The sequence below is a fragment of a genome, unplaced genomic scaffold (genome assembly GCF_019419815.1).
Source record: "Pyrus x bretschneideri cultivar Hongxiangsu unplaced genomic scaffold, Pyrus_bretschneideri_v1 Contig39, whole genome shotgun sequence".
Taxonomy (NCBI): Eukaryota; Viridiplantae; Streptophyta; class Magnoliopsida; order Rosales; family Rosaceae; genus Pyrus; species Pyrus x bretschneideri.
In genome coordinates this window covers 1064973-1078611 of record NW_025999712.1, presented here as the reverse complement: position 1 = coordinate 1078611, position 13639 = coordinate 1064973, and the positions used below count along the sequence as shown (strand labels likewise).

At 36.1% G+C, this 13639-nt stretch overlaps 2 protein-coding genes and 1 non-coding gene across 3 annotated transcripts; 1 reads left to right on the top strand and 2 right to left on the bottom strand.

Moving 5' to 3' along the window:
* Positions 1 to 116: 116 nt before the first annotated feature.
* On the bottom strand, positions 117 to 188 carry TRNAE-UUC. Its single transcript has one exon. It is a non-coding gene; the product is annotated as a tRNA-Glu (tRNA).
* A 7107-nt stretch (positions 189 to 7295) lies between these two features.
* LOC108868056 lies at positions 7296 to 8222 on the top strand. Its single transcript, XM_018650323.2, has one exon. It carries the CDS (start codon positions 7490 to 7492, stop codon positions 7862 to 7864), a length of 375 nt encoding a protein of 124 aa, XP_018505839.2. The 5' UTR covers positions 7296 to 7489; the 3' UTR covers positions 7865 to 8222.
* A 264-nt stretch (positions 8223 to 8486) lies between these two features.
* On the bottom strand, positions 8487 to 11876 carry LOC103958984 (farnesol kinase, chloroplastic). Its single transcript, XM_009371308.3, is given in 8 exon segments — positions 8487 to 8921; positions 9021 to 9135; positions 9271 to 9386; positions 9821 to 9952; positions 10032 to 10099; positions 11490 to 11645; positions 11647 to 11807; positions 11810 to 11876. Coding segments are annotated over 8 exon segments (978 nt in total). The 5' UTR covers positions 11862 to 11876; the 3' UTR covers positions 8487 to 8743.
* Between the last annotated feature and the right edge of the window lie 1763 nt (positions 11877 to 13639).

Here is a 13639-nt window from a genome sequence, read left to right as displayed (position 1 = left end):
CTCTTATTGACTCCATCGTATAATACCATGCCATCTGGTCCCGAAGAAATTAACTTTCACCAATCACTGCGTGCCATCTGGCCAAAAGAGAAAAAATAATACGAAAATGCAAAAAGTTCCGTTGCCGGGAATCGAACCCGGGTCTCCTGGGTGAAAGCCAGATATCCTAACCGCTGGACGACAACGGATTATTGTTTATAGCCTGACAAAATAATGCACAAATTTACGTGCCTGACCTAACTTCTAACAAAACATAACCTTTTAGGGTTCGTCTTAAAGAGTTTTTAAAATGACTAAAAGTAATTTTAGAAAAATGCATTTCTGTGATTCACTTACATTTTTGATAAGAATTAGTATCAAAAATATTTTCAGCCAATTTAAAAATATTTCCAAATTAGTCATTAGTTATTCACAATACTAGCTAACAAACTCAAGCCATGATGATTATCCACCCAACTGCCAATTAATTTCGTTTCATAAATTTCATTGTCTACCCAATTCAATTTTTTTGGATTAAGATTTTCTTGTTCAACAAGCCACATTAAGGGAGGCGAGGTATGAAAAATAAAATCTCAAATGCAAAAACTTATTTTTAACTACATCAGCTACAAACTTGACATGTTTTGTGAGTTAAACTTTATGTCAAATCAAAATCCGTCGAGAAAACAAAAAAATTAGCTAGAGTGTGAATTGATTGCCCAATCATAAAAGTAAGCTTGCATATGTCACATTGACAACTAATAAAGGCCTAGAATGTTAAAATGAGAGTAACTTGAATTTCCAAGGTTTAATTTTTTAAGTAGTAATGTGAAAAATTAGATTGGAGTGTGAATTGCTTCTATTAATAATTTTAACTAAATTCCATCCAAAAAAATCCAAAGTATAAGAATAGGAAAAGTGGTTTTTCTAATTACAATTTCCTTATATATTCAAAAACCTGCAAACAAGTATTCTGGTATTAGTTCGATTTTCATGATTTTTCTCATTCCTAACAATTAACTATTTAATTAACTCACTACTGCTATCATTCTACTGAAAAAATAGAAAACGAGTATCCAGGAGATTTAATTGGTATCATTTATTTAGATATCACAATAAAAGTGTAAATTTAAGATTCGTAACATACATTGGATACCCCTTTGCCATATACCGCAATCATAAGATTGATAACTACCAATTTCCGACATCAGGGCCTTATTTTGATATATAGTTGTATTAAGTTTTGCTCACCCGCACCGATTTTTTTTTCATAGATGAACGGTTGAGATTTAATTACATTAACTAAATCACTGGTGAAGAAAAAAGACATGACAAAGTAGATCGAGTCCGACAGAGTAAACGCCAACTAGAAGAAAGTTATTGGGCTAAGAATTGGTGGACCCACTAACCCATAAAATCCAACATAAAAAACAACTGTTGGGAATAAGAAATCCTGGCCCACCTGGGCCGAATGTCCCGGAATGGTTGTTACACTTCCTCAAGGTTTTCGTTCTAATGTGCAATCGTCAAACACTACACACTTCCAAACAAAAAACCAAGGCCGCAAGCCGCTTCAAAACTTTCTAATAAGATGTTTTCAACATTCCCCTTTGCTTATGGAGGAGCTTTATTTTTAGTTACCCTCTCTTTTATTCCGTTATTTGAAATTTAAAAGTTGTCATTTTATTTTTTTAGACTCAAAATTTGTTTCTTATTGTTTTATTTATGTTAGGATTAATCTCAGTTTACTACTCTTAAGTTTTGTGGTTTTCAACATTTGGTACATAAAATTTTTTTGGTCCTAGAGTCATACCTAAAGTGTTAATTTTGGGACAATTTTATACATCTGTTAGTCTGACTATTAAGTCTCCCGTCAATTGATGACGTTGTGCCTATGTGAACAATGACTGGACGGCACGTGTCACTAAGGGGTCCACGTAAAAATTTAAAATTCAAAAAAAATTTAAAAATAAAAGAATATTAAAAAAAAATCCCAAACCCTAATATTACAAAATTTGAAAAAAAATTCCAAACACTATTGCCTTCCTCACCACCATCGCCCAAATCCGGACCCTCCAAATCCAAGCCCCTCCCCCTCCTCACTTGGCCCCGGTCTCACCCCTCCTTCCCCAGTGCTCCTTCCTCCTCAACTCCCACCTCGACTCCGTCTACGTCGAGCCCGACAAGTGGACCTATTCCTCGACCTCTTCATCTTCTTCGTTGATCAACGGTCAGATGATTTCGCGCTCTTGCCCTCAGCCTCCTCGTTCTACAACTTGGGAGGTGGACCCGAGTCCCGATCCATGACTCCAAGTCATGGGCACTCCAATTCAATGTCGTACGGTTCGGGGGTTACAATGCTCACTCGTCGGTCATGTTCAAAATTCTTGGCACTAAGAAAAAATTAGAAAAAAAAAACAAAAAAAAAAACCTTTTTTCTCCATTTGAAGATTAAGAAAAAAAAAACCTTGTTTTTTTGTCCCTTTTGTGATTTTCTCTTTTGGTATTGAAAATCGTTGAATTTTCCATCTGGGTTTTGGAGAAAAATCATTTTTTTTCTCCATCTGTGCTTCATTGATGCTTCCTCCTTTAAGGTTCTTTTGGAGAGGGGAAAGGCCTGGGTTTTCGGGATGGGGAATAAGCTTGGTGGCGGGATGGGTATCAGGGAAGGGGGAGGTTAGGGTGGGTAAGTGGCGGGATAGATAGTCCCAAAATTTGGGCGAGATTTTTTTTTTTTTTTTTTTTGAATTTTTAATTTCCACATGGACCCCTTAATGACTTATGGCGTCCAGTTATTGTCCACGTGGACATCATGTCATCAGCTAATCGGAGACTTAACAGCCAGACTAACAGATGTATGAGACTGTCTCAAAATTAACATTTTAGTTATGCCTCTCGGACGAAAAAAACTTCATGTACCAAATGTTGAAAACCACGAAACTTAAGGATAGTAAACTGAGATTAACCCTTTATGTTATTTCCATCCAAAAGTAGTCAAATATATTGATATGAATTAAAAAATACATTTTTAGAATGCTTATTCTTAGCTACGCTCCTGAAACTGTATTTTGATCCCACTTGCTTCTTAAAACTCAAAAAGCATCACTTTACTCTCTGAAACTCAATATTCACTCCATTTTAGTTTGTTTCTGTGTATTTAGTTAAATAACCATTAAGTTTAATTATGTCGCATAATCAGAGCCACTTATGGCTGATGTGGCATAAGTATAAAGCTTACATATCCGACTAAATGTTGCCACATAGATTAAAACAAAAAATACAATAGAAAATTTAATTTTCAAACGTTATATAACATATTTATAAAAAATAAAAATAAAAATAAAAAAGGAAAAGAAAAATAGCAAACACAATTCTTGGGTTCCATCTCTTCCCGACCCCTCTTTGTCCAAACATTCATCCTTTTTCCCTCCATCTCCAGCCACCTTGTCATTAGTTCAATTGATTTCAGCGTTCTTATGTTCTTAATGATTGTGACTGGTGAAGAGAGATTGTGGGTCTTTTTTTTTCTCTTTTACTATTCATTTTTTCAGAGGGAAATTTGGCATTTTACTAATTACAAATTTTTAATGGATGAACTTGTTCTAAAAAACATAAACAAGGTAATGTGGAGCGAATTTTGGGTTTCAAAGAGTAACGTAACGACTTTTGAGTTTAAGAGGGCAAGATGAGATCAAAATCAAGTTCTAATGAGCATTGCTAGAAAATAAGCCTAAACTTAATGGTAATTTAACGGAATACACAAAAACAAGCAAAAGTACGGCGACTATTGAGTTTCAAGGAGTAAAGTGGCAACTTTTGAATTTCATGGGGCAATTGCGATCGAAATTGAGTTCCAGGGAGCATAACTAAAAATAAGCCAAAAAATAATTTACAATTGTTTTCTTAGTACTACGGTCTAATAATATTCTTTACTAAATAAAATCTTTAGATTGACTATGAATATGGTAGATTCAATAAAAAAATTATAGTTGATTTATTGTGCATCTCAGTCTATCATTTAGTGTAAATATATATCGTTGTATTCAACAAGAAGAAAATAGTTCCCACTAAATGTAACTAGAAATTTTTATGTACAAGTGCAACCATAAAATTGTCAAATAATTACCGAGAGGGATAAAATAAATAAATAGTTCACTCTAATTATGATTAGAAATTTGTTAATTATGGCCATAAATTGTCAGAGAATTCTCGAAAAATTCCAACGTGTGACTGTAATATTGTCAAATATTTTCCTTATATTATATGTGAATTGGTAACAGCATACGCATGACCGTACAGTTATGCTCCAATTTATTTCGTTACAGTCGCAATAACTTAGCAAGAGAGATTAGACATTCAGAGATGAGGACGGTGACAGAAGCAGCAGCATGGGCACCTGCCGTGGCTCCTACGGCTTCTTCTCCACAAGACCAAGACGGGATTCGCTTCTTGCTCGACAGGCACTACGCCTTGCATGGAGAGGTCATGATGGTGGTTGTGATTCTTCTGTTTGCTGCCTTCATTTTCTGCCTTCTCGTGTTTCCCTGTCTCCGGCGAGCGAAGAATCGTCATCTGCGATCTTCACCCGATGAAGACTCCGACGCCGTTGGGAAGCCGAGTGGTTGTTTTTCATCATGGTTTATGAAAAGGAGGACAGATGGAGATGGTGCAAGCTCAACAGAGTTGCCATTGAGGAGGTATATTAGCAGTGAAGTTACAAGAAACCCTAGTTCATAACATTACTGTGATTTCAACGCACCTTTTTTTTCCCTCTTGCACGTTCTTGTTTTGGATTGAATATATTGAACCACAATAAACGGATGGAAATAAACAAAAAGTTGCAGAAGGAGAAAAATGGCGTGTGACTATCATAGGGAAATTTGTACGGGAGATTGAGTGTCTGGGCTTTGTATGGCTAACATGAAATCTGGGATGTGGTTGTAATGAGAGCCTTCCATATCGGTATTACTGTCAAATGTCTTTTTCATCCCTACAGCTAGTCTAAATTAGGTTTATATTTCTGTGTATTTACATGGTTTGAATTGTCAATCACACACCTAATATGTTTCTATTTTCATTCATTATTTCCCTCGAGTTAGTAATATGATTGACATCGAAAAATTAGCTAGAGTGTAAATTGATTGCTTAATAATAAAATTAAGCCTGCATTTGTCGCATTGACAACTAATAAAGGCCTAGAATGTCAAAACAAGAATAGCTAAAATTTCCAAGGTTTAATATTTTAATTAGTGATGTGAAAAATTAAGATTGGAGTGTGAATTGCTTCTATTAATAATTTTAACCAAATTCGATCCAAAAAAACACAAGTATGGGAATAGGAATAGTGGTTTTTTAAATTACGATATCCCTACATATTCAAAAACCTGCAAACAAGCACTCTGGTATTAGTTCTATCTTCACGATTTTTCTCATTCCTAACAATTAACTATTTAATTAACTTACCATTGTTATCATTCTACTAAAATAATAAAAAATAAGTATCCAAGAAACGTAACGGATATCATTTATTTTGATATGACGATAACAAAGTGTAAATTTAAGATTTCGTAACTACATTGGATACCCTTTTGCCAAATACCGCAATCATAAGATCCATAATTAACAATTTCCGACATCACCGCCTTATTTTGATATACTCATTATTAAGTTTTCCCGCCTGAACAGTTTTTTTTTATTTTTTCCTTTCCCTTTCATGGATGAATGGTTGAGACTTTATTAAATTTTTTAAGTAAATCACTGGTGAAGAAGAAAGACATGACACAAGTCGGTTAGTCCGCAGAGTAAAAGCCAACTAAAAGGCTCAAAAAGTTATTGGGCTAAGAATGATGGACCCACTAACCCAAAAAATCAAACACAAAAAACAAGAGTTGGAATAAGAAATCCTCACCCACCCGGCCCGAATAATATCCCGGGATGTCTGTCACACTTCGTCGAAGTTTTTGTTCTTTATCTGCAATCGTCAAACGCTTCACATTTCCCAACAAAAGAATAATATTTATTTTTAGCTACGCTATCCTTTACCATGTCATTCGAAATTTAAAAATCGTCATTTTATTTTTTGGAGTACAAAATTCACGTTGCATTACTTTGCTTTGGTTATTTCCGTTAAAAAACAATCAAATATGCTAATGTGGATTAACAACTATATTTATAGAAGGCTTTTTATATACGTTTTTCGGAACTCGGTTTCAATCTCATTTTGCTCATTGAAATTTAAAAATCGTCATTTTACTCTCTAAAACTCAATATTCGTTTCACTTTGGTATGTTCATGTGTATTTGTTAAACGTAAATTTGACTTATGTGGCATAAGTAGGGCTCACTTATAATTAACGTGGCACAAATATAAAATTCAACTATTCAATCAAATGATGCCACGTAGATTGAAACAAAAACAAAACAAGTGAGAAACGTAAGCACATCTCCGACCCCTCTCCCTAATCCTTGTCTGTACATAATGCTCAAATATCCAATCAAGTGTTTATAAGTTTCACATCTCTGACCCCACCCCCCACCCCCTCTAATCGTTGTCGTACATTCATCCCCCGTCCTTCTATCTCCAGCCACCTTGTCATTAGCTTCATCTTTAATTATTTCTTATATTCTTATGTGGTGCTGGTGAAGAGGGACAATGGTTCTTTTTGTTTTTGTTTTTTTTTTTTTACTATTCATTTATTTCAGGGGGGAAATGTGGCATGTTATCAATTATAAATTTTTAATGAATGAACTTATTCTAAAAATACCATAAACAAGGCAATGTGGAGCGAAATTTGAGTTTCAATGAATAAAATGATGACTTTTAAGTTTCAGGGTGCAAAATGGGAGTCGAAATTAAGTTCTAATGAGCATAGCTAAAATATAATCCTAAACTTTACGGTTATTTAATGGAATACATAGAAACAAGACAAAGCATAGCGAATATTGAGTTTTAATGAGTAAAATGACGACTTTTGAGTTCCAAAGCACAACTAGGAACAAAACCGAGTTTTAGTGAGCATAGCTTAAATAAGCCAAAAAAACAATTCATAGTTGTTGTTCGCCTAATATTACAGTATAATAATATTCTTCTTCATTAAGTAAAAGTCTTTAGATTATATAGCAAATTCAATACAAAATATTATAGTTAATTTATTGTGTATCTTAGTCAATTAATCTAGCATTTAGTGTAAATAAATTGTTGTATTCAACAATAAGAAAATAGTTCCCACTAGTTATATCGTCAAACAATTGCCAAGAGTTAAAATTTAATAAATAGTTCACGCTAAACATGGCTGGAAATTTGTTAATTATGGCCATAAATTGTCAAAGAATTCGCTAAAAATTCCTACACATTGTCAAATATTTTCCTCACATTGTATGTAAATTAGCAATAGCGTACACATTACCCTACAGTTATGGTCCAGCTTATTTCGTTACTGTCAGGCATAAAAATTAAACCACCAGCACAACTGTCAGTCGCAATAACTTAGCAAGAGAGAAGAAGTTCAGAGATGAGGATGGTGACAGAAGCAGCAGCATGGGCACCTGCCATGGCTCCTACGGCTTCTTCCCCACAAGACCAAGACGGGATTCGCTTCTTGCTCGACAGGCACTACGCCTTGCATGGAGAAGTCATGATGGTGGTTGTGATTCTGCTGTTTGCTGCCTTCATTTTCTGCCTTCTCGTGTTTCCCTGTCTCCGGCGAGCGAAGAATCGTCACCTGCAATCTTCAAACGATGAAGACTCCGACGTCGTCGGGAAGCCGAGTAGTTGTTTTTCATCATGGTTTATGAAGAGGAGGACAGATGGAGATGGTGCAAGCTCAACAGAGTTGCCATTGAGGAGGTATATTAGCAGTGAAGTTACAAGAAACCCTAGTTCATAACATTGCGATTTCAACGCACCTTTTTTTTCCCTCTTGCACGCTCTTGTTTTGGATTGATTATAATGAACCACAATAAACGGATAGAAATAAACAAGAACTTGCAGAAGGAGAAAAATGGTGTGTGAATATCATAGGGAAATTTGCATGGGAGATTGAGTGTCTGGGCTTTGTATGGGTATGACATGTAATCTGGGATGTGGTTGTAATGAGAGCCTTCCATATCGGTATTACTGTTAAATGTCTTTTTCATCCCTACAGCTATTCTAAATTAGGCTTATATTTCTGTGTAATTACATGGTTTGAATTGTTAATCACACACCTAATACGTTTCTATTTTCATTCATTATTTTCTGCTAAATTCAGTTGCCTCCTTTGAGTTAGTAAAATGATTGACATCGATGACCTTCGCCTCGAGGAACAAGGAACAACTCTTCATATCGATGACCTTTGTTTCGGTTTTTTGTGCTCCTGTTACATGTATCTGTGATCTAAGCATTTTCTGGAACTCAAACATGCTTAAGTCATAGTGGAAGATTGTGCAGCAAACATTTTCCGCCGGTTTGTGGGGTAAATTAAGACTGTAAATAGAACAATATATAGAAAATGCATTGAATGCTTCAGATTACAGGAACAAACACAGTTTTCTTATTCATGCAGGAATGGTAAGTGATTTGCATTGCCATGAATATTCACGAAAGAGAATCGCGATTTGATCGTTTATTGATACATCATTGGTGTTACATATTGTCAAGCTAATAGACAATGCTAGAGTACACATACAAACCAATCAAGTTGGCCAACGGCAACTGATGATTGTTCCGCGAACTTGGCTTCAGCGATTTTCCTTAATTTGGCTGCTATTTCGAAGGGGTCCCCAAATCAGAAAACCAAACTGCCAATTAATGCAGAAGTAAGTGAAACTGTAAGGTTGTCATCAAGCTTGGTGCTTATGGGGAGCGATTCTACCAGTGCCGAGGCAAGAGACACAACCAAGAAACCCAAAGCCATACCCCAACTTTCCTGAACATATCCAAAGCTGGAGAAATAGTACATGTACCTGTCACAGCAGTACCAATACCAACTGTTAAGAAACATGCTAGATTCTGATATTCAATCCAGGTCTAAAAGAGCAGAAAAGTAAGCCAGCAAAAGCTACCCGATAGATGTTAAAAAACCAGCAGATGCCATTGCAACACTACCGGCTATAGATTTGTTTCTGTTGTATGGAAGTTTCAGGGTACCAAACTGCCTACCAACAATATCAGCTAAACCTGAAGCAATCACGCATTAGAAGTTTGAGAGAAGTCCTGAGAGCTCTGCTGTGAGATCTAGTGTTTTATTAGAAAAGATAAAAGTCAACCTAAATCAAGACAACTGAATGGACAAACTGATTCAATTAGATGTACCATCTCCAGCACACAAATTGCATATAAGAGCAATTGCAATAGGGGAAGTTCTCCAATAGACTAGACAAGCCAAAGTTATTGTTGTGGCATAGTACAGTGGTCCCTTAAGAAGTTCCCTGATGCACAAGGCAAAGTAAAACATCATATTAATTTAGGTAATAAAAAAAATGGAAAGAACCAGAACAACAAAGTTTGATTTTAGTCTTGCTCAAGCATAGCCAGCTGCCTGCTTGTACAAAATTGTTTCCCACAAATGATATTGGAAAAACTAATGAGAGATTTCTTTTGGGATTGTTCTGGAGAAGGGAAAATACGTCATTTGGTAAGGTGGGTTGCATCAAACCATTGCATTTGTACTCATTTTTCTATTGTAATAACAGAAATTACTTTGTTTCTCTTAAAATGTCAAGCAGCTCGGTAACTTTACTGAAACTTAGCAATGAACTCTATAGGTGAGACCAAGTCCAAGAACAGACAGTCAAATGTGGGTTTATGGCAGGCATATTCAATATCGACATCTTTGAAGTAATAGGTCTTGCAAAATAACTACCTGTGGTCTCCATATCTGCTCATTGATTTCACTGTTGCCTCATCTTTCCATATTCCTAGTCCCAATAGAAGCATTCGGAAGATATTGAGGCCTGGGGTAAGAGATGCAAAAAATGCTCCTTGAAGGCCAGAACTGCAATTGTTCTTAGTAGCTATTATCGAGCAGATGCATGAAAAAGGTATCAAAACGACTTCTTTAGTCAAGAGAGTACCTGAATAGTGGCCAGCAAAGCATGAAAACTAGGCCAATGCTCACGTGGACAAGCTTTCTATTGAGTTTCTACAAAAGAAAAGTAACAGAATTTAGATGGGCAGGCTTCTAAGACAAGTTACGTTGAGAAGGTTATGATCACCCACTTTGAATTATAGTAAAACGAACTTATAATGATTAAATTGAATCCATGTAAAGATGTTGCCCATCACAATACATATACTGAAGCAGAACCCACATTAGGATCACATTACCCTTCTCCTCTATTTGAACTGAAGAAGGCAAAAAAGCCAAGCAAAAGTTGTAAAGTAATAAATTTGCAAGAGCAAATCATAATTAGGTTCCAACATGATAATTTGAAAACATTGCAAGATATGTAGTATTATGTGCACATTTATGCTTAGAGGTCCCTAATAAAGCTGAGAAGTTGATCAATGACGTACTGCATCAGACAAAACTTAAAGCCCGATACAACTCCTGGATTGTATGACGATCTAGTACATCCCATTTCTAAACAGATCACTCCCTTGTTTGGGGTATAATGATCCATAGCAGAAAAACAATATTTCAAAACTAGTTGCAATCATGTTACCAAAAGATGGTAAAAGATAAGAAATCTGAAAGCATTTTCAGCATGGATACATACCACAGAGGTACGGAACCCCAAACGCTAACTGATCACGTTTTTACAAGGTCATTCTTTAGTCTCAACTGTTAGAATGTGAGGAACGTCCCAAAACCAATTGGCAATAGGCAGAGAGGCTCAAGATAATTTAAACTATCATCCAAGACAACAATCCCCGGCCGCGGGATCCACACTTTCAACATTAGCTATTGCTTATACTAAATACATTCTCTTTTGCTGCATGAGGCATCCTTTTGATACCTTTGTGATTGAAAGGTCACAACGCGCAACGAAAAGGTTGCTCCTTTGTGACCGAAAAGTTACGGATTCGAGTCGTGAAAACAGCATCTCTGCAAAGCAAGGATAAGGCTGCGTCTGTATACGTTCCCCAACCCTTGCAAAGTGAGGAGCCTTATTTGCCTCCACAACCTCTTTGCAAAGCAAGGGTAAGGTTGTGTAAGATAGACGTTCCTCCAACCCTCGCACAGCGGGGAGCCTTCTTGGCTTGGGTCGCTCTATTTTTGGGCATGCTGTTGATCCACACTCTTCGCATCAATGGCGGCTTTAGTGGAACAGCCAAGTACACTTCTTTGATACTCAAACAGCCTCATTTGGAAGTGATTAATCATTAGTGCACTAATTCAAAAGAGTTTTACAAATGTCAACCGTTAACCAATTTGCATAATCTCTTAGTTATAGTTCTTAATTGTCAGCAAAAAGATCAGTACTTTCCTACAAATCAATCAAAACCCACCAAAGCTAAGACCAAAAATTGCGTTCCCAAATATGAACCGTACAAACTACACATTATACGATAAAAGATGGGATTTTGACCTGGTCGAAGATCCCACGCTTGGCGGTTTCTTGCCACAACAGCAGGAAGAAAAGAGCAACGCCGCCGGCAATGAAGGCGGCGCAAGTGTCAGCAACCACCGGGTTTTCTGGAAGCATAGTGGCGGGAGTTGACGTCAGTTGGCGGCGGCGACTCCGAGGCTTGAAGATTGTTGTTGTTGTGAGTGGGAATCTGAGTGAGGGAGCGAGGAGAGATAGGGTGAAAGTGTCCGCAATTGAATTGGAAGGGAGAAGAAGAAGACCGAGTCTAGAGGTAGAAGACGATCTTGGTAGGTGGCCTAACTGGTAGAGGAAGGAACATGGTTTGCCCGTGCCTTGTATGGCTGCTGGAACAAAGGCAAGGCAAGAGTGCATTTCTGCTCCTATGAAATGCTCTGAGCTTTCCCTTCCCTCTTTGGCACTTGCTTTATTTTAAGGTTTTTTTTTTTGTCCAAATGGTTGTTGTGATTGAGTGATGTTATTCATACCATATTTTTGTATTATATTTTCATATAATTTTAAGTGGTATTTGATGTGGACAACCACATCATTTGAATTAATCATATTTTTAAATTTAGTTCATTATTTAATAAACTAATAATTAAGAAAAACTAGTTAATTAAACGATGATTATGGTATACGAGGAGTCTTTCTCCTTCATTTCTTTGGTTTTTGCAAATTTTTCAAATAATGTGGCTGTCCACATCAGATGACACCTAATATGGTATAGAAATGTGGTATAAAAACATGGTATGAATAGCGTTACTCGTTGTGATTACCATAGCGTCTCACTTGGATCATTAAGATTTAATATTAATATAAGTGGTTCCTAAATTTGTCAACCATTAATTATTTTGGTCATTCCATCAGGGAACAACCTAAATTTGTCAACCATTAATTATTTTGGTCATTCTATCAGGGAACAAAGTAAAGAGTTATGATAATCTCAAATACCATTTTGACTTAAAAACCTTCTTTTAATAATAAATTTGTCTTTTGAAACATTAGTAGTTGTAAGATTATACAATCAACTCCTACAAACTAGTTAATTGATTTGTTATATTACATGATAGGAAAGTAATCAATAAAAATACTTACCCTATAATACTAATTGATATGAATATCTTCATACAATCTTTAACTTTCTCGGTTGAAAGTTTCACACAATCTTTGACTTTCTCAACGTTGTCCCTCAAGTTGGTGAGTGAATGTTGTGAACACCCAGCTTGCCCAGCAAAGAATGAAATCCCTTCTTTCAAAGAGCCTTAGTGAACAAGTCGGCTAGTTGAGCAATAGATGGAACAAATCATGTTACAATCTTTCCTTCCATAATCTTATCATGAACAAAGTGGCAATCAATCGCAATTCTCAATGTCTTATACATTCATAAAATACTGGATTTGTTGCAATATGAAGACTGAAGAGCGACTTGATTATTGCAAAATAAGGTGGCTGGCCTTTTGTCTTGGATGTGTAGATCGTGAAAGATTTTGTAACCATGTGAGTTCACAACAAGCTTTGACAAAGGGTAAAGATACTATCTTCTGACGTTTTTCTTTTCCATGAGAAGCGAGTTTCCAAAGAAAACACAATAGTCAGTTATTGAGCGTCATGTAATAGGACAACCCACCCAATCTGAATCACATACATACCTTCAATTGTAAAGATTTTTGAGATGGAAATATAATACCTTGACCTGAAGTACCTTTCAAATACTTTAAAATATGTAAGGCTATTTCGTAGGGAGGCTTTCGAGGAGATTGCATGAATCTACTTAATAAATGAACTGAACAAGGTAATATCCGGTCGTGTAATGGTAAGATAAATTAAGGGGCCAACCAATCTTCAATACTTGGTTGGATCATCTAGTGCATCACCATCATCAGATGGTGATAGTATAAAGCCTTCCACAGTGTGCCAGAAAATTGAGTTTGATTTCATTTTTATAGGAATACAAATCTTACACATGTTCAAAAGATTTGAGTTTATGAGAGTGATTCTAATTCTTGAGTTCAAAATTTTGAATTTGTAGTTTGATTCATGTATAAATAGATGACCAATCGTTTGAGAGAGGAAAGAGACCACTCAATCATAATTTCGGGAAAAAGAAAAGGGAATTCACATCTACCAAACTCATACCGCTGTCGCAACAT

What these genes read in the sequence shown, in the direction of transcription:
- LOC108868056 (XM_018650323.2), top strand. Translation starts at nt 7,490, where the DNA reads ATGAGGATGGTGACAGAAGCAGCAGCATGGGCACCTGCCATGGCTCCT.